General features: G+C 37.2%; 1 protein-coding gene across 3 annotated transcripts in view; it reads left to right on the plus strand.

Moving 5' to 3' along the window:
• LOC124787937 (disintegrin and metalloproteinase domain-containing protein 11) overlaps positions 1-19,993 on the plus strand; it is a 1,045,780-nt gene that overhangs the window by 907,062 nt on the left and 118,725 nt on the right. For all 3 annotated transcript variants that reach the window (XM_047254929.1, XM_047254930.1, XM_047254931.1), the window contains exon 19: positions 15,012-15,114. In XM_047254929.1, the coding sequence (XP_047110885.1) occupies positions 15,012-15,114 (103 nt within the window). The remainder of the gene's footprint in view (positions 1-15,011; positions 15,115-19,993) is intronic.

A 19,993-nucleotide genomic window follows, 5' to 3' on the forward strand; every position in this document is an offset into this window, starting at 1 on the left:
AGATGTTAAGTCCCATAGTGCTCAGAGCCATTTGAACCATTTTTTGAAAGCTTTCCTTACTGAAAACAGAACTGAGGTACACAACAGAGGGCTAGAAAAAGGAACATTTTAAAAAATTACACTTAAGGCATTTGTTTGTGAGTGCTGGAAAAACAAGAGATGATTTATGTAAATGTTCTTCATTAGTATATCTTTTTACGAAAATGTCATACAGGTAGTTTACACAGTAGAGGTCTGTAATGACCTGTACCAAACATCTTTGCAATACAGCCTGCACATCAATGACTCTCAGTGATAATCTGTTGTATTGATAGAGACCAAAGGTGGTTTTCAGCACCAAAATTTTCCTGGGCTCATTGCCTAATGGAAGTGAAAATAACCTCTTAAAAGATCAATTTTGTAAAGTTGACCCCAAAGATCTCATCAGGAGGTGGTAACTGTATGAAGCTACTTCTGCTTGTGCAGTGACTGTAAGTTTAAAACTGCCAATCAAGCAAATGAAGCCACATGATTTTCATACTACCAAAAAGGGGAGACCCACTGGCTTAAAGAGACGGTGTAAACACGTGTTGCTGTTCCAATCTGTCCAATTCTAGCTTAACTTCATCTTGGAGTGCTAGCAGAATTTGACACACTTTAAAGCTCTACAACCTTGCCAAATGCATTAACAGTATGTGGGCATGAAAGTTCAAAGCTGACCCCAATCCCAACCCAGACAACGGTGGAAATTAAGAGCTGATTGTGTATGTTGCTTCACATGGTTTCAAAAGTTGAACAGAATGCGCAGAACATTGAATAAAAAACCAAAATGTAGAGCATGCATCTAGTCCAAAAAGTTTTTAGAAATGGGTCTGGAACCACTAGGAAGGAACTGTTGGGTAATTTGTTGTGGATTGATTCACCATCAAGATCGACACACCAGTATCAATGAGAAACATCAGTGGGACTTCTTTTAGTTCCGCATGTAACTGTGTCTTCCTAGATGCTACCACATGATCACTGTAATATTATTAATGTGAATTGGTGAAGGACATCATCCGATACCTGCTGCATAATGACACACCTCTGCAATAAGCTCTCTGTGAGAATACTGACAACATTTGCTTCATAATGTGGATGTTTATTGTATCATACAATGAAAAACAGTCTGGACAGCTAAGGAACAACCAAAATCACTGCGACTGGCACCTCAGAACAATAAGAGATGGATTTAGACAGGGCTGTTGCGTTTCCACTGGGTGAGACATGTTTGTCACATTAACATCCAACATGGAAGTCTGATGCACTGAGTCTGTTTTTGCCAGAGCCATATAGATATTTCAAAATTAGAAGAAAAAGTACATTGTGCAGACTGTGAGAATTCGGAAATGTGCAGTGGATAACATGTCCACTAGAGAGGGGTTCAAATCTCATAAAACCTGTGTGCACATGGGCCCAAACAGATTACCACACCTCAGATTAAAATTTCAGCATAGGATTTTGATTTCTGTTTAAATCTTTAATGTTGGCAATCCACAAAGCATAGCTTTCAGAACCAGTTTTGTGATGATGGAAAAACTTTAGATGAGCTACTATTTATGCATCTTGATGGAAACGTGTTTCAAAATTAAGACATAAATATGTGACAGGGTCAGCACTGGTATATCCAACAGCAGAGCTGATTTTAGCATTTTGAACTAAATTGAGAACTGATTAATAATAAAAATGCTGGCTGATGGTCCTGACACTTAATATCACTTACCTGAAAATGTAGTGCTAACTATGTCTGTTACACTTGCCAGTCTTTATGTGCGTAATTCAACAGTTGAAAAGCTAGAATAGCTAGCAATGCTTGTGACTGTTGCAGCTTTGAATTAGTAAAATGCTTTACCAGTTCCTGGTGTTAATTGAGTTGCTACTGCCACAGTACAAAAAAAAAACTTTGTGTCAATGATAGTTGTACTAGATAAAGTATAACTCTGGCTGGATTGCGTATGTTGTATAAATTTGCAATCTGATGTGTTTTGGCTTTAAATTACCTTCAGATAAAAATACAGCAAGTTAATTAACTTACAAAGCATAAAATGTTTTGAATACAATAAGTTTTAGCCATTTGACAGTATTAATGCAGACATGTTAGCAAAAATAATGTCTAATTATAGTGTTTAATAATTATAAATACAGTCATTTTCTATAAAATAAATAAAATCCATAAATGGAATGAAATGTACCATGAATTAATGTGGCATTTGACACAAAATTATTACAGCAGCCATAATTTCTTCCTAATGATGAGTTTATTATTACAGTATATAGGAAGGGCATTAATCAAAATTAAAATGGAATGTTGGACATTGGTATTATTGATGTCTTGTAGCTGTCATAGTTACCTGCAGTTTTGACACTGGAGTCATGGCCAGATAATCCATGGTTTACGGCCAAAGTGCATTTGCTGGGGGACAGATAAGCATAAACCCTGACATAGCCCATCATTCACCAACTGATCATGAAAGATAGTGCAATACCAGTTAAGTCTGAAATCCTTTTGTTCGTTTGGGAATGATTGTGGCTCTCTGTCACTGTGGACAAACATTTCCATTTTTACAGCACGTTTACTATGTAGCTTTTCAATGTATTGTGTATAATTTCTAGATTGTCATGAATATGGTGCACTTTACAATTATGTGAGTTTAGATGATTACCGAGGGCACTTTTGTTCATACATGTTTTGTCTGTATTGGATACTGAAATTCCTACTTGTTGACCAACATAAATTTTATTACAATCTTGACAATTAATTTTATAAACGTCCAAACCCATAAATTTGTTAAGTTTCTCGCTGATTTTATGATATAGTCTTGCTCCCAAAATTCCTGTAATACAAAAGGCTACATTCACCTTAGCTTTTTTAAAGCTAATGAACAAAACAACATCAGACTAAACTGATATTTCAACATCTTACAAGACCTTCTGGTGTAGCAATACCGTGAATGCTGGACAATGTTGGAGTCGTTGAGTACCTCTCCTCCAGTGGATGCACATCAGCTGCAAGTTGTGGCTTCTCTGACTACAAGTCCAGTGTCAAACCCCAGTAACCATTAGAGTCATGAGATGGCAACAATAACAATTTCCAGCATTCCTTTTTAATTTTAAATAATGCCCTTCACATATACTGTAATAACAAAGCCATCATAATGTCACATCACCCGTATTACACACAAACTTAGCTTTTACTTACATCCTTTATAAGAACTTATGCTTGTTTTTATAATTCTGTGTCATTAAATTTTATTTATTTTATAGAAAAAAATTGTATGCATAATATTCCAACTTTTAGATGCCTTTTTCTATAATGTGTCTGCACTAACACCATCAAATGGTTGAATCTTGTACCAGTGGCACTGATCCAATTGTACTCTCATACAGTGAAATTTTTTGATGAGATTCTGTGTATTGAGGTTCCCTTAATATAGTACATCTTCCTTTTACCTACATGTATATAACATGTTATGCTTGGTAAGTTAACTAATTCTCAAAAGTCAATAAGCTTGCAGTAAAATAAATTACTGTCATGAGCCACAAGAAAATTAAAGACTTTGTGCAGCTAATCCACTGTACATGCAAGTTAAACCGAATACAGGCCAGTTGCTATATAGCAACACAGGTGTGGTGATATTGATAGTGCGGTGGAAACCACTGTAATAGTTAGTTAGTTTGCTTAGCTGAATTAATATACCAGGTTGTAGGACTGAAGTGTAACATCTCACACATGGTGTAGTCGACTTGCACAACACTAAGAGCAGTTCATTTTGTTATTTGGCAGAGTCTGTACAAATAGCATTGTCACCTAGGAAAATGTCAGTTAAAGTCAGACTGCAGTGCAGCTGACTTGCAGAGATTGAGAGTGAACTTGTGGCCACTCAAGCTTAAAGCACTTGGCTAGCTGGTCTCACATGATCGGTCGGCTCGAGATTCTGTATGCTGCTTGCTGACAGCTCCATCACCTGATGTAGACGTAATTACACTTGTTGATAGTTCCATGTCCTCCACTGATATGTCCAGCAGGGCTACAAGAATTAGAGTATTTTCAGAATGCTAACTGTGTTTTTAATGAAGTAAATTACTGAAGCTATGAATGGTAGCTAAATTTACTCCACTGGAATGAAATTGTACCAGTGTTCTGAAATCATATGAAAATAACAGAATTTAATAGAAGGGGTGACTTGATGTTAGTAGTGCACATAACACGACATAGCATTATGAAATTTTGAAGATTGTAACTTCTTTCATAATTGCTGTTACAAAACTGTATAACTGCTGTTGCAAAGCTGTGGCCTGGTGTCTTACAATAGACAAATTCTGTAAGCTGCTATTTACTGTTTATGGTCTCAGTGAAATCATGCATGTCAGACATCTTGGTGTACATGGAAAGATGGAATGTGTAAAGGAGACATAAATAAAAAAAAAAAAAGTCAGAAAAATTTCTAGGCATCCAGATGGATAACAAACAGAGGTGGCACCAGCACATGGATCAGTTAACCAAAATGTTCACTTCTGCCTCCTTTGCACTTTGAAATCTCTATCAGTGTGTTGACCTGTGGACATTGTTGCTAGCATGTTTAGCATACTTTCTTACCTTATTAGTCACTCACTTTAGCGGAATATATGGACTCAGGGATGTAAATACTGGTTAACCATAAAGTTCACAGTGAACAGCCCTAAACTTCACTAGTATAGAGATACCACTAGTGTTCCGCGTAAAGTTACAAAAAAGTTTAGTTTGAAATATTAGATGAAACAACAGAAAGTAGTGTAAGAAAGATAACAGTGATTCTTCTTGAAGTAGCTTCTTTTCTGATAATACCTATAGCAATCTAGAAGCAATTTCAACAATTATCAGTTTTAGTAGAGTTCCATTAATAGTTATTGGTCACTATTATACTTCACACAAGTAGTCTGCACTGCCAAATTCTATCAATTAATATCTAAGTTGACCCATTTCACTTCCCAAAGGATCCAGTTGATGATGGTATTTATGGAACAAGGTGTGTGAGTGAATGAATGAATGAGTGAGTGGGTGAATTAAGATTTGTAATCATCATTAGAACCTAAGACTGGTGAAGAGTGCAGTTAGACTTGTTACTTTTACATATTATTTTATAGGTACGGTGCTCTACACTTTATTAAATTGGAGATAAATCATTAGTATATCATATCAGAGTAAAAATGTAGATAAAACAATGGAAACTCCAGGTGATACCAACAATATAAGGAAAATATCAACAATATAAGGAAAAGCTAGATTGCTGCTCACCTTAAAGATGACACATTGAGCTGCAGATAGAAACAGCAAAAAGAGACTTGCACACCGTCTTTCAGCTATAGGTTTTGTCAGAAAAGGAAACACACACACATTCATTTACACAAGCAAGCACATCTCACACACACATGGCTGCGATCTCTGACATATCGGATGCAATTTTCACATAAAATGGAAGCAGCCATCTGGAGGGAGGCAGGGAAGGGGAAGGGATAGCAGGACACAGAGGAATGCTGTTTGGCAAAGCATACAGGGACTGCCAACAAGTACACCAGCAGTAGGCTGTGGGTGGTAGGTGGGGAGGGGGAGGAGGGCAGAAATGGGGAGTGTAAAAGGAGAGGATCAGGGAAGGGGAAAGATGTGCAGGTGCGTTGGCAGAGGGTGGCACGTACAGGGAGACGAGAATAGGGAGGAGGTGATAGGAAAGATGGGGAGGAAACTGTTGTGTGGATGGTGTGGGGACAGTAGATTACTGTACGTTGAGGCCAGGATAATTTTGGGAGCAGAGATATCTTACATTTGTGAAGTTCAGAAAATCTGGTGGTGGACTAGAGTTCCAGAAGGCTCTAATAATGAAGCAGTCACTGAAATCAAACATCTCATTCTCAGCTGCATGTTGCCACAGGGTGGTCTACTGCTCTTAGCCACAGTTTGGCATTGTCCTCATCCTTGTGGACAGCTGGTTGATAGTCATGTCAATACAAAAAGCTGTGCAATGATTGAACAGAGCTGGTATATGATATTAGCTGCTTTCACAGATGCTTCGATCTCAGTGGGGTTAGGATAAGACAGGTACAGGACTGGGATAGGAAGTGCTTGATTGGTGGATCGGGCAGGTCTTGCACCTGGGTCCTCCACAGGGATATGATACCTATGGCTAGGGATGGGAATTTGGCGTGGGATAAGGATGGACTGGGATGTTATAGAAATTGTGTGGGTGATGGAACACCACATTAGGAGGGATGAGAAGGATGTTGGATAGGATGCCTTTACAGTGAGTAGCAGTCAATCTTTTCCTTAGATTGTTGAAAATGTAGATTGCTTACTTTCAGAACACTAAACTAAACATGGAAGCTATGACTGTTTCACTGTAAATGGAATCTCATAAATTTTCACTAACATTGACTAATCATTGTTAAATTTCTGTGTGTCTCTGCAGCTAGCTTAGTGATGTAGTACATTTTAGGTGCATTTCACATGCTGCAGTGTTTCTACGAGCCTAGTAATGGAGCTAACTACATTTATTCATGAGAAATGAGAAATAGGATGATAAATGTGTCTTGTCATAATGTAGCAGCTTAAGCCAACTTTTTCTTAACAATTTATTGTAGTACTTGTATTTTCACTGCCACTTATATGCCATTGATATATTCATTAGTTTAAAATAAATTGAAGAAGATACAGTGCCATGCAATGTATTTTATATTAATTAGTTGGTTAGTGTTGTTTTATCTAGATCCTGAGGTACCAGGTTCAATGCCCATCTGTGTCAAAAATTTTCGATGTTCAGGGACAGGGTGTTTTTATCATCTTCATCATTTCACCTCATCTTCGTCAACACGCAAGCTGCTGAAGTAGCATCAAGTAGAAAGACTTGCACCAGGTGACCAACCTACCCCAGACAGGATCTCCCAGCAAATTTTGCCATATGATCACTTCATTTCATTTTACATTAATTTAGTAACAGTGACAATATATTAGCAATCACTTTGCAAAAAAGTTATTAGTAAGACTTTTTATGTGACTGGCATTTTAATCTGTACAGTATCTAATGGACAGCATCCTTTAGTGTGTGTTTTACCCAAAGTCCCTCCTAAATATGAATCATGACTGATACAGCTTGCCATTTGTAAGTTTTAAACAGTTTTTCTCCTCCTCCAATTTTCCTTGTGGCTAACAGTGAAGGTTGCCAATTAATCAGTTCGAATGTAGTTTCTTTGCTTATGTGACTACTGGCCCTTCTACATCTTCTACTTTATTTAGGTAAGTGCCACTTTCTCTGTATGATTTTATCTTTTAATGGCTGCATGAGCTTTCTTCTGATTTAGTGGTCCCAATGTGGTTTTTGATTGTGTCCTTTAAATAATTAAAAATAAATATCTAATAATATATTTGCCATTCACTCCATGAATGAAAAATGAATGAGGGAACTACTGTAAATGTGTTCATATATCAGAAAAACATTGTTTCAGTTTTGCTAATGCTTATCAATTTTATACCCAGATATGTGGCATTTAAGTATGGTCATTGCTTACAGTAAAAGCTAAGCAATACAGGAATCTGGTAAAAACACACAATAATAGTCTTTTTAAGCATTATGATAGCTGATCTCTAATTGAGGAGATGTAGTTACAGGTAAACAAAACAATGGACTGAATACTATATATGATTTAGATTCACATATCGTTTTGCAGAGAGTAAAAGGGTTGGGGTCAAGGTCCTGGGCTGGGGTTGTGAAGGGGTAGTGGGAGGGGAGGGAGGGAGGATCAGAAGAGAGAGAAAGCTCTGAAGAAACTGCATTTATTGAATTGAGGTCCCAAATAAAATGTGCAAAAATTAAGCAAATTGTTTAATTTTGCTAAGCGATGTATGTGTCAATGAATATATGCCGGGAGTTGCTGCATCTGTTTGATGATGGACAGGTGCTCTTCTGAAATCAGTTATCACTAGTGAGTGTTGTAGTTGGTTCATTATGGAGTTGAAAGAAAACATTACAATACATTAGCCATATTCTGTGGATTCTGTGGAGGAGAATCCTTAAGATGTGGGAAGCAGTCAGAGATATACATTTTATTCAAATTCGAAACAATGAAATCACTTAATATTATGAAAGAGTATTCAATTTCAATGCTAATGTTGGTTATAGAATAACATAAAACATCAAACATTTGTGTGACAGTACTCTTTAGTGGACTAGGAGGAGCAGTCAAACAGAAAATTCTTTAATTCAATCTTAATCTTGACCATATTACCTACAAAATATTTAATATGCTCTGGCAGATTGTTAAATACATGTTTTCAAATATTTTGACTCTGCACTAATATTAACTGCTTGAAGTCTTTGTAGAGGTAGCTTCTGATCCTAGTATTATATTCAGGCATCTCATTATTTTTTGAGAAATACTGACACAGGATATTAATGAATATATAACATTAAAAAAAAAAAAAAAAAAAAAAAAAAAAAGAAAGAAAGAAAAGAAGAAGTGGCCTGTATAGATGTTCCAGACTTAACACCGGATTTAGTTCTTACAGCGTACTTCTGTATTCTGAAAATACAATCCCTTTCTGTTTGACTTTTCCCAAAAATGATTCTGTAACTCTTTAGTGAATGGAAATGTGCAAAATAACATAATGTCTTCGTTTTAAATCACCAGTCGCAGTAATTCTGTGTATTGCAAACATAGCAGAACTAGGGCTTTTCGTCAGTTCAAGGCAGTGTGCTTTCCAACTAGGGTTGTGACCTATCTCTGGTACTAAAGACTTAATGTTTTCTACTAATCATATTTCATTGTTTAAGTAGACTGTTTTTACCACTTGTACTTCTATTAGAATTAAAAATTCTGTTTTTGAAGGCTTTTCAAATCTTATTCAATTTCTCTTGTGTTTTCAAATACTTTGCTATGTGTTCCTTTAGTAAGAAGAGAAGCACTTCTTTCTATTCTTATATTTGTACTATCTGCAATAAGTATAAAATTTGCTTCTTCAGACAATGCAAGTTGAAGATCATTTGCGTGCCTCAGAAACAACAGAGGGCCCAAAATCGACTCCTGTGGGCTATAATGTTTTAAAGCTTTAAATTCTGCATGCTCATTGTTATGTGATTGACTTGGAACTGATACATGTTACTTTTTGCTATGTATATAATATAAAAAGAATGAACCTACAGTAGCTACTACTCCATAACGTAACCTTTGCATGGGGATCATTTATTTGTATCAGAAACAGCAGAGGACCCAAACTAAAAGCCTGTGTTACATAATGCCTGAGTGCTCTAAATTCTGCATGCTTATTATCTTGTTACACAGAACTGATACACTATGTTTTCTTCCATGTAGGTAATACAAGAACAATGAACATGCTGTGGCTACTATTCCATAATACTCTAACTTTTGCATGACGATGTAACATTTCAAACAAGAAAAGTTGTAAGCAGTTCACAAAATATTGCCAGTGTTAATATAAATGTAGTCTTTTCAGTTGACAATCCTTTCTGAAGTTCAAACTATTGGCTAGTGAGTTTTTTCTGTACTAAGTGTTTATAAAGTCTATTGTACATGATCTTCATGAAAATTCTGGAAGTACAACAGTGAGATTGGTCAGTAATGCATTACTAATGTTTTACCTTGTTTGTTTTGAAGTGGCTTGACAACAGTGTACTTCAGGCTCTCTGGTAAACCACTACTGTGAATGGATTTATCACACAAGTAGCTTTGTGTTATAAAGCTTGGATGAATAACATTGGATTCTTTATGGAAAATTTGATGATAACCACTTGAACATTTATTTTAAAGAAGGTTTACAGTATTGAAAAAGTCTTTCAGAGATGTAGGATGCTGTTGAATTTCATTGAAATTGTTTTCTAATGCTGTTCTTTGACACAGATGGGTCCCTCTCAATGGCTGTCTGACTCACATACCACTCTTATCTACACCAGCCTATCCCTGTTCCCTCCCTGAGAAGAAAACTAACTGTTCGGAAAAGAAGGATACTGTTTACAATTTTGTATATTTGTTGACAGAACTTAGAATTTCACCTTCAAATGATAAGAACTGGCCAGCTATTCTGTCACATATTAATTTTATGGTTCCGTTATAAACTTCGGACTATGTACTAACTGTTGTTCAATGATAAATTACCTGCTTCTGACAGTGATGACTTATTTTAGAATTTCACAGCACTGTTTGTTATGCAGTTTTAATCTGTCATCAAATGCATCCCATGATACTAAGTTAAGTCTTGTGTTAGTTTCGCATGATGTTCCGATACCATTTGTAACCCAGAGTTTAGGAGCATTTAATCTACTTACAAAGGTTGTTCCTTAGGATAAGAGTATTCGAAGGAGCCTATAATTGTGTTAAAAAATCTTCTTCTTCACTTCATCTGTCCTTCATTGTCCTACAGCTCTCCTCGCTATTGATTTATAATTCATTACTTGTTCACACAAGCCATCTACTCCAATTTTGTTGATATGTTATTTCCATTTTATGCACCCATGCTCTATTTTTTTCATTTATAAAAGATGTATTAAATTCATCTGTTAAATTATTGTTTTCTCTTTGATCTCTGAAGTCTATCCTTTAACTTCCCTTAAAATTTTCATTTCAGCTGACTTTCTTCTTTCATTTTTCTTAGTTAATTTCTAAGATTTGCTTCCGTATGGTGGAATATCGTAGACACTAATTTTTAAAATTTTAGCTTCATATCCTTCAGTGTCTCCTCATTCACTGTTTGTGTATTTTGCCATATATTGTCACAATACAGTATTAGTAGTGTGCTGTTTGACACAGTTACATCAATTAAATATCTGGCTGTAATGTTTCAGAATGATAGGAAATCGAACGAGCACATAACGTCAGTAGTAGGGAAGGAAACTGGTCAACTTTGCTTTTATTGGAAGATTTCTAGGAAACTGTAGCTCATTTATAAAGGAAATCATTAATTAAATATTAATGTGTCCTGTTCCTCAGTGTTGCTAGTGTGTTTGGGATCCCCACCAGGTCTGATTAAAGGAAGACATGAAAGCAATTCATTGGCATACTGCTAACTGTCACCAGTAGCTTTGATCAGCATGCATGTATTACAGAAATGGTATGTGAACTCAAGCAGAACTCCCTGGCCGGAAGGCAATGTTCTTTTCACAAAACACTATTGAGAAAATTTAGAGAACCAGCATTTTGTAGCAGACTGCAGAATAACTCTCCTGACACATTTCACATAATGACTCCAAAGACAAGATAAGAGAAATTAGGACTCGTATGGAGATGTATAAACTGTCAATTTTCCCTCACTCCTTATGTGACTGAAACAGGAAAAGGATTAACTAGTAGTGGCACAAGATACCCTCCACCATGCAACATACAGTGGCTTGCATAGCATATATCTAGATGTAGAAGGTGTAGATTTGAAACTTACTTCATTTATTAGCTAAAATTACTGCCTAACAGCTGAAAATGTGATGTCTGTTCCATTAATACATTTTAAACTGGAGTTAATTTGCCATCATCTGAATAATTATTTGATCATCAGCACAGAGCAAGGAGCAGAGTATTCACTGTGTGTCCTGGTAATAATCTGACACCTTGTTTAACTTCCAATGTGCATATTTTCAGTCTGTATTTCACACATATTTCTTGAATATTTTAATTCCTTCTCATTTTATTACCCCTGTAGTTCTCTGATTATTTTTGTTCATCTTGGTATTAAAAATCAACAATTGGTGATCATGATGTGGGAGACCATTAGCTATAGGAAACCATATTTCTGGTGGTGTGAATGGGATAAATGATCTATTTATTTTTCGCAGGTTGAGGGGATATGTGATGTTATTTCAGTGATAGCGAGATCTAGCCAAATTTACAAAGAACTCGGCGATATGAGCCCACTTATCAGTATGATGTTGCACCCTCTCTGGCCTGGAAGCATGCATGGATTCAGTTGGGAAGGGTGTCATAAAACCATTGTATTCTCTCCTGAGGCAATCTGGCCCACAGCTGTTGTAGCTGCTCCTTGATACTGTGGATACTGGCAGTTGATATCTGAGATGTTCCCACCTATGTTCTATTGGGGACTGATCTGATCATCTTGTTGTCCACAGCAGTATGTCAACATCACACAGACAATTCATAGAGACATGTGCCATGTGTGGGTGAGCATTATCCTGCTGAAAAATGGCACCAAGATAATGTTGCATGAGAGGTAACAAATAATGATGCAGGTTGTCCATGATGTACCGTTGTGCCATCAGAGTTGCATCAATCACTTCCAACCATGACCTAAAGTCATACTCAGTGACTCCCAACACCTTGTTACCAAGACTAACACAGCTGTGCCTCTCCAAAACAAAAGAATAATGGGATCACTCCCCAGGTCACTGCCCAACTCACCATCAGTGCCCATCCAAGGTAGTGTAGCTTTCTGGTCATGCCAACACTCTAAAAGCAGCCATTTGTGCTGTGGTGTCAATGGCAGCCTATGCATGGAATAGTAATTTACTAGTTAGGCTGCTGCTAACCTTTGACTATTGGTAATGACTGACACACAATGTTGCAGGGAGTCCATTACTTGTTATGAGAAGGGTTTACAATATGCTTGTAGCAGCCAGATTAGGTCAAAAGGAACTTTGAAAATGAGTATGTCTGCCCTATTGTCCAAAGCTATCCAATAGTGGGCCACTGTCATATTCAAGTGCCCCACAAATCTGGCTGTTACATGATTCAACCAGCTGGCCAAATGAAGACCCACAAAGTGGCTCTTTTCAGACTCTGTCAGGTGCTGCTAACACAGTCTCACATGAGTTTGTAGCCTCTCTATGTCTTTCACTGTCATGATTCAACATCTGATGCTGTTTTCGCCCCTTATATGCTCTACAATGTGTTGTAACAGCACTAAACATAAACAACACCAAATGCACCCTGGTGGTCATTCTACCTGTCAAAGAGAATTGCATCTCTTATAATTTACATACAATGGTGTGTATGTGTATGAAGTTACATTGTCATCCGACCACTAATTCTGCGCACTTGACTTTTCTTGTCAGGCAGTGTACATCAAATTTTATGCTCAATACTACTTCATGATTCTTCAGAAAAGAGATCAGTGCTTAATTTATTGTGCTCTTATCTACTAGTTTCTTTACACTACATTTTTGATCACTGTGATGGACTTCCGTTAATTGGACACATTCATGAAAAGTACTGCAGACAGTATGGATCGATATTATGCATCTCGCTATTGTTTCCTAAGCTCATTAAGAAAACATCCTGCAGCCTGTTCTGAAGGGTTGTGAATAAAAAGCAACAGTTAATTGTCTGTGGTCAGAAACAGTTGTGAACATCATGTGAAACTTTTCTACACCATTCTATGACTGCCTGGCTTCTGTTCCATTTGTGGCTTGCCATGCCAAAGAATTCAGTAAATCACATTGCTTATAGATTGCACCTATGTTATTCATATCATAATGAATGTTAGTGTTAAAAAAACAATTCGGAGAATTCCAGTACGTGATTAATGTCTCAATCATCAGACAGGTGAGAAGATAAATGGCATGTCATTCTTGTCTTGTAGAAATACTGAGAAACTTTAAGACTACATCCAGATATTTTGTACAGATTTCCTAACTGTTTTGGCCCATATACAAACCTTGTTGATCATGAAGAGATACTTGGTGACATAATGGCCTTAGGCCTTGCATCTTCACAAAAATTGAATGAACATTGTTCTCTTCTTGCACAATAGATTCACTGAGCAACATCTTCAGTGCTTAGTTTGTATTCTGCATGGTTAAGTTTACTAAAAATAAAAGATGCAAGGTAGAAAGAAATAATACAAGTTGTGCTCCCAGGTTAAGAAACAGTGTTTTGGTAATAAATGTAACACAGCATAGAAACATGTGGAAATGCCATGAATATTCAGAATATGCATTTTAATGGTGTATAAACAGTCACTGACCTTGTGTGTAAAAACATTAGCCTAAGTATGGAAATGGCTCAAGGGGGAAAATTGCAGTCTTCATTCATGTTATAGATGAAGCAAAAATTATGAATGAAACACACAGAATAGTGCTAAAGATGTAATTATTTTATGAAGCTGGAGGAGTGTTCAGTAAAAGTTTACATATTCTTCGAAGGCCATTAATTAAATGACAGTGCTGGTGACTCAAATGATCAGAGAAGTGAAACAAATTGGAAAGGGGACAAATAAAATTATAAAATTGTGAAATGTTGATGTGTTTCCTTGTGTATCATTTTCATATCACTCTTGGTTTTCTTTTATGTTTTCTACTATGAAACTGTTGTCATATTTTCACCTTAGGTATAATATATTTTTAAGGTTTTCAAAATGAATTTTGGATTTCTTCTCTTACAATGTCACTACTAGTAAAAATATTAACAGTTAATGGCATGTATCTTCTTCAATTAATATTACTGATGTCTTTTTTATGTTTTCATATTTTTTTAATGACAAAGATCAAGTGGGCTGATATTTACAGTACAAAATAGTGAAAATGCCAAGTAAATGTGTGAATATTCTAATTATACAGCAGCAAAATGTTTTAATATTGTGCTTAGTGAATGAAACTACATTAGTCACCTACTGATCATTAGACATCACTCCACTTTTGGTTTGTAGCAAATTTAAATATATGTGAATGAGACTATGAGGAATGTAAGTCCATTGTATATTTTCAGTGTATGCTTTGAGACACATGTATTTTTTACATTTTATTTACTGATTATAGGGTCTAGAAAACTGTCAATAATGTCAATCAAAGTATCTACTGCATTATGTAGTAAATATAAATAATGATGATAGTGTATGTCATGGACTTCCATCACCTTTCATATCATAAGTACAAACACAATTGAGAATAAAGATGAAAGAATTTCAACATTTATTTAAATTAAAAAATTTATGCGCTATAAGTAAAGAGAAATTGCAGTATGTTTTTCAGCAGAACAAATTTTTCAATTAAAGACATACAATTCTATTTCAGGGAGTAGTAACAACAACCTAAGCACATTAACCATGGTGTTTATTCTGGTCGTAGTGGTCAACAGTGTCATCATAATATTTGCATGCATGGCCGTTTGCTACAGGTACAGTGCCAGTTGTCGACGCTGTTGGTGTTCATTCGCATCTTGTTCTGTACTGCTTGCTGTGATACATTATTAACAGCATGTTTAGTCAAATACAGGATTTTCATAATTGTTTTTTATAATCCCATTTGTGTATGCCTAACATGGATTTAGTGATGATAAGTTGTTAAGCTCATAGCAACACTTAAGAACTGTGTCTGCTATGCAGTGCCTTTAAATAACTCATCATTGTATAGTGATAATCATTCTGATGTCTCATAATCATATACACGTCATATTAAATAAAAATAATGACAGGAACAGAAATCTGTCGTTCCACAGAAAACAAGTAGTACCATATTTGACAAAATAAATACTTATCACTGAAATAGATTTTAATTCCCATATAATGCTCTGAAGTTATATTGCTCACATTGTTTTATAAGAATAGCTGCAGTGTGCAGCATGGAAAGTGGGTTATGTAAATTAAGAAAAGAGTCCAATGTTGTTGTGGGGTGTTGGTGTAAATACAGCAAAATATACAGGGACGGACAGAAATATGGAAGCACAAAAAACACAACACATTACCATGCCTAATATAATGTAGAAAAACTATACACATTCAAAACAGCTTCCAGTTATTTCAGAATGGATAAATACAGGTTCTTTATGGTTTTCAAGTGAATCTTATGCCATTTTTCCTGCAAAATAGTGGCAAGTTCAGGTAAGGATGATGGAAGTGAATATTAATCATGCACCCTTCTCTCCAAAATAGACCACAAGGCTCAGTAATATTGAGATGCGGTGACTGGTGGCTAGAGGGAATGCGACAATTCATCCTTGTGCTCTCGAAACAAGTCCTGGATGATGTGTAATGTGTGAATAGAAGGGTCTTGTTGTTTTGCAACAAATCATCATCATTGGCGAAAAATACTTTACCATGGACTAGGCCTGATCAGCCATGATGTTCAATAATTCTTGACAGTAATGTAAACTTGCAGAGTAACCATGCTGTCCAAGGAATACTGTGATGTGGTTGCCCAAATTGTCACCGAACCTCTATCATGTTTCACTCTTGGCAGCCAGCAGTCTGCATCATAAGCCTGAGATGACATACATAAATGTAACCTTGGGCAGAAGCTGGAAACATTGTGAAACAAGACTTATCTGAACAAGACTCATCTGACGAAATTACTTGTTTCCATTGCTCCATAGTCCAGGTTTTATGTCTTCCTGTTATGGGCATTTGCATCACTAATGAGTGATTTTGAAATTCCATCTCATTGTGGAATTCCCTTCTTATGGAGCTCCCTTGTTGATATTTTGGTGCTGACGGGGTTTGTGAGTGTAACATACAGTTCTACAGTCACATCTGCAGCCGTTATCCGCTTACTTTTCTTCAGAATCCTCTTCAGTGATCATCCGTCATGATCACTCAACACACACTTTCATCCACATTGTGACTTAATGAATGATGTTTTTCTGCTTTCCCTATATGAAATATAAATCCTCAATGCGGTACCTCTTGAAACAACAAATACTTTGGCTACCACAGTTACTGAAGCTGATATGAGCACCAGCAATTTTCCCATGTTCAAGTTCACATAGCTCTAAAATAATTCACTCACAACTACACAGAATACTGTTCTGACCATGACTAACATCTGTAACATATTGAGGGCATTACACAGGTGCTATTCGTGATCAAAAACACCAGTGCCACATGCAGGCTTTGGCAGCATCTGCATTTGCGTTCAAGTGTGCATTTCTCGGATTGTTTCCATAATTTTTTTCCAGACCCTGTACGTTCTAAGCAAAATCTAAAGTGAGGAAAAAATGCAGAATGAAACAACTACAGCTGTAGAAAAAGTATCAGATCCTTGGTATTTTATTGCCTTAAGTTGAGATTTTTTTAATTTTAAAAGTCCTTAAACAGAGAGGTTTTAAAATAGGAACAAAAACAGTGGCACAATAAAAGAGAGAAATGAAAAATACAGCTCAAATAAAATAAAAAGAAGAGGAAAAAGAAAGAAGGAAGAAATTTTTATTCTGATTAGGAAACATCTTGGGTCCTGCTCCAAATACTCTCTTGTTGTAACTATCCCATAAAAAGGCAGGACTACCTGTGAAACCAGTCATGTGATCTACAAGGTAAGATGCAACCACTGTACTGCATTCTATGTGGGCATGACAATGGAAAAACCAGGATGGAATGTAACAATATTATGAAAAGGAACGCAACTCACACACGTGACCACAGTCTCTAGCAGCTGAAGCCAGACTAGGAGCAGCTGCACCAGTGCATGATGGGAGAGGCAACTGGGTGGGTGTGAGAAGGAGGCTGGGGCGAGGAGGGATAGAATGGTAGGAATGGGGGACGGCAAAGTGCTGCTGGGGAGTGTGCAAGGACGAGGTGAAGAGAGGGTAGGGCAGCTAGGTGCAGTTGGTAGGTTCGAAAGAGGGTGGGGAGAGACGGACGGAGTGGGGGATAGTGGAAAAGGAGAGAAGTATAAAGACTGGGTGTGTTGTTGCAATGGAGGACTGTGTAGAGCTGGAATGGGAACACGAAAGGGGCTAAATGGGTGAGGACAATAACTGACGAAGGTAGGATATATTGCAGTGAGAGTTCCCACCTGCACAATTCTGGAAAGCTGGTGTTTGTTGAAAGGATCCATATGGCACAGGCTGTGAAGAAGACATTGAGATGAAGAATGTTGTGTTGGGCAGCGAGCTTAGCAACAGGGTGGTCCAGTTGTTTCTCGGCCACAGTTTGCCGATGGCCATTCATGTGAACAGAAGCTTGTTGATTGTCGTGCCTACATAGAATGCAGCACAGTGGTTGCAGCTTAGCTTGTAGATCACATGACTGGTTTCACAGGTAGTCCTGCCTTTGATGAAATAGGTGATGCTTGTGACTAGATTGGAGCAGGTGGTGGTGGGAGCATGTGTGGGACAGGTCTTGCATCAAGGTCTATTACAGGAATGTGAGCCATGAGGTAAGGAGCTGGGAGTAGGTGTTGTGTAGGGATGGACGAGTATGTTGTTAAGGTTCGGTGGACGGCTGAGTACCACTGTGAGAGTGGTAGGAAGGATAGTGGGCTGTATATTTCTCATTTCAGGGCATGATGAGAGGTAGTCGAAACCCTGGCAGATAATGTAATTCAGTTGCTCTAGCACTGGGTGGTACTGAGTTACAAGGGGAATGGTCCTTTGTGGCTGGATGGTGAGACTTTGGGAGGTGGTGGGTAACTGGAAAGATAAGACACCCACCACCTCCCAAAGTCTCATTGTCCAGCCACAAAGGAGAATTCCCGTCATAACTCAGTACCACCCAGGACTGGAGCAACTGAATTATATTATCTGCCAGGGTTTCGACTACCTCTCGTCATGTGCTGAAATGAGAAATGTCATGCCCACTATCCTTTCCATCCCTCCCACTGTGATATTCCGCCATCCACCGAACCTACACAGTGTACTCATCGATCCCTGCACAACCCCTGCTCTCAACCCTTTACCTCATGGCTCATATCCCTGTAATAGACCTACATGCTAGACTTGTCCCATACATTCTCCCACCGCCATCTACTCCAGTCTGGACACAAACATCATCTATCCCATAAAAAGGCAGGACTACCTGTGAAACCAGTCATGTGATCTACAAGGTAAGATGCAACCACTGTGCTGCATTCTATGTGGGCATGACAACCAACAAGGTGTCTGTCCACATGAATGGCCATTGACAAACTGTGGTCAAGAAACAACTGGACCACCCTGTTGTTGAGCACACCGCCCAACAGGGCATTTTACATTTCAGTGACTGCTTCACAGCCAGTGCCATGTGGATCCTTCCCACAAACATAAGCTTTTCTGTACTGCACAGGTGGGAACTCTCACTGCAATATATCCTAGGTTCTTGTGACCCTTCTGGCCTTAGCCTTCAATAGTCATCGTCCTCGCTCATCTTGCCCCTTCCCTGTTCCTATCCCAGCTCTATACAGTCCTCTATTCCGCCAACACACAAAATTGAAGTATACATTAATAATTACTTAGTAATGGAAACTCAACTGAGGTGTTTCTCTAAATGGTGAAAACATACAACAAACCACATGTGTAAAAACATGCATAGCAATTATTTTGTTATTGTTGACACAGATGTAATACACTGTACACAAACACACACACACACACACACACACACACACACACACACACACACACACACAAACTGATAAGCATAAGATTTTTGATAAACTCATTTTAATCTGATCAGTGCTGCCATATTCTCCCATCGTTTGTCAATAATACAGTGAACTCGAAAAGTCATTCACCTTCACACAAAAAACTGTAGCTGCAGTTAAAACTTGAAGTTAAAAATGAGATGTGAAGAACATTTAACTTAAAATTTCTCAGTAATTATAACCAGATTTCTCCTTCCCTTAAAGTCCATTACAAATAATGCAGTGAATTAGGTTAATATGCTGTGAAACCTGTATAAATACGCGCAAATGTTCTAAATCCTGTATTAGAGTAGACATTGCTGCCTTGAAATATGTGCATTGGTGTTTTGAGTAATGGTTGTATATCAATATTTGGGATTTAATTTTAGCATTGTTGTTTATTTTTTCCAATTATAAACTGTGGATCATTGTTTTGGTTGCATTTGGTGTACAGATATTTCTTCATGAGATTCTGAAGGAAGACACAATGATTGCTGTGTACAATAGGAATAATATTGCTATCAATATGCCTGATCTTTGCTTATGTATTTAATTGCAGTGGTCATGGTGTGATATTTGCTTCATTGAACAATTCTTACTTTGGTGTGTTTGATTGTTGTATGATGTTTTATTAAACTAGTATTGTTTTTAAGATAAGAAACTTTTTGTATGTTTGTCATGTT

Source organism: Schistocerca piceifrons, chromosome 3 (genome assembly GCF_021461385.2).
Source record: "Schistocerca piceifrons isolate TAMUIC-IGC-003096 chromosome 3, iqSchPice1.1, whole genome shotgun sequence".
NCBI lineage: Eukaryota > Metazoa > Arthropoda > Insecta > Orthoptera > Acrididae > Schistocerca > Schistocerca piceifrons.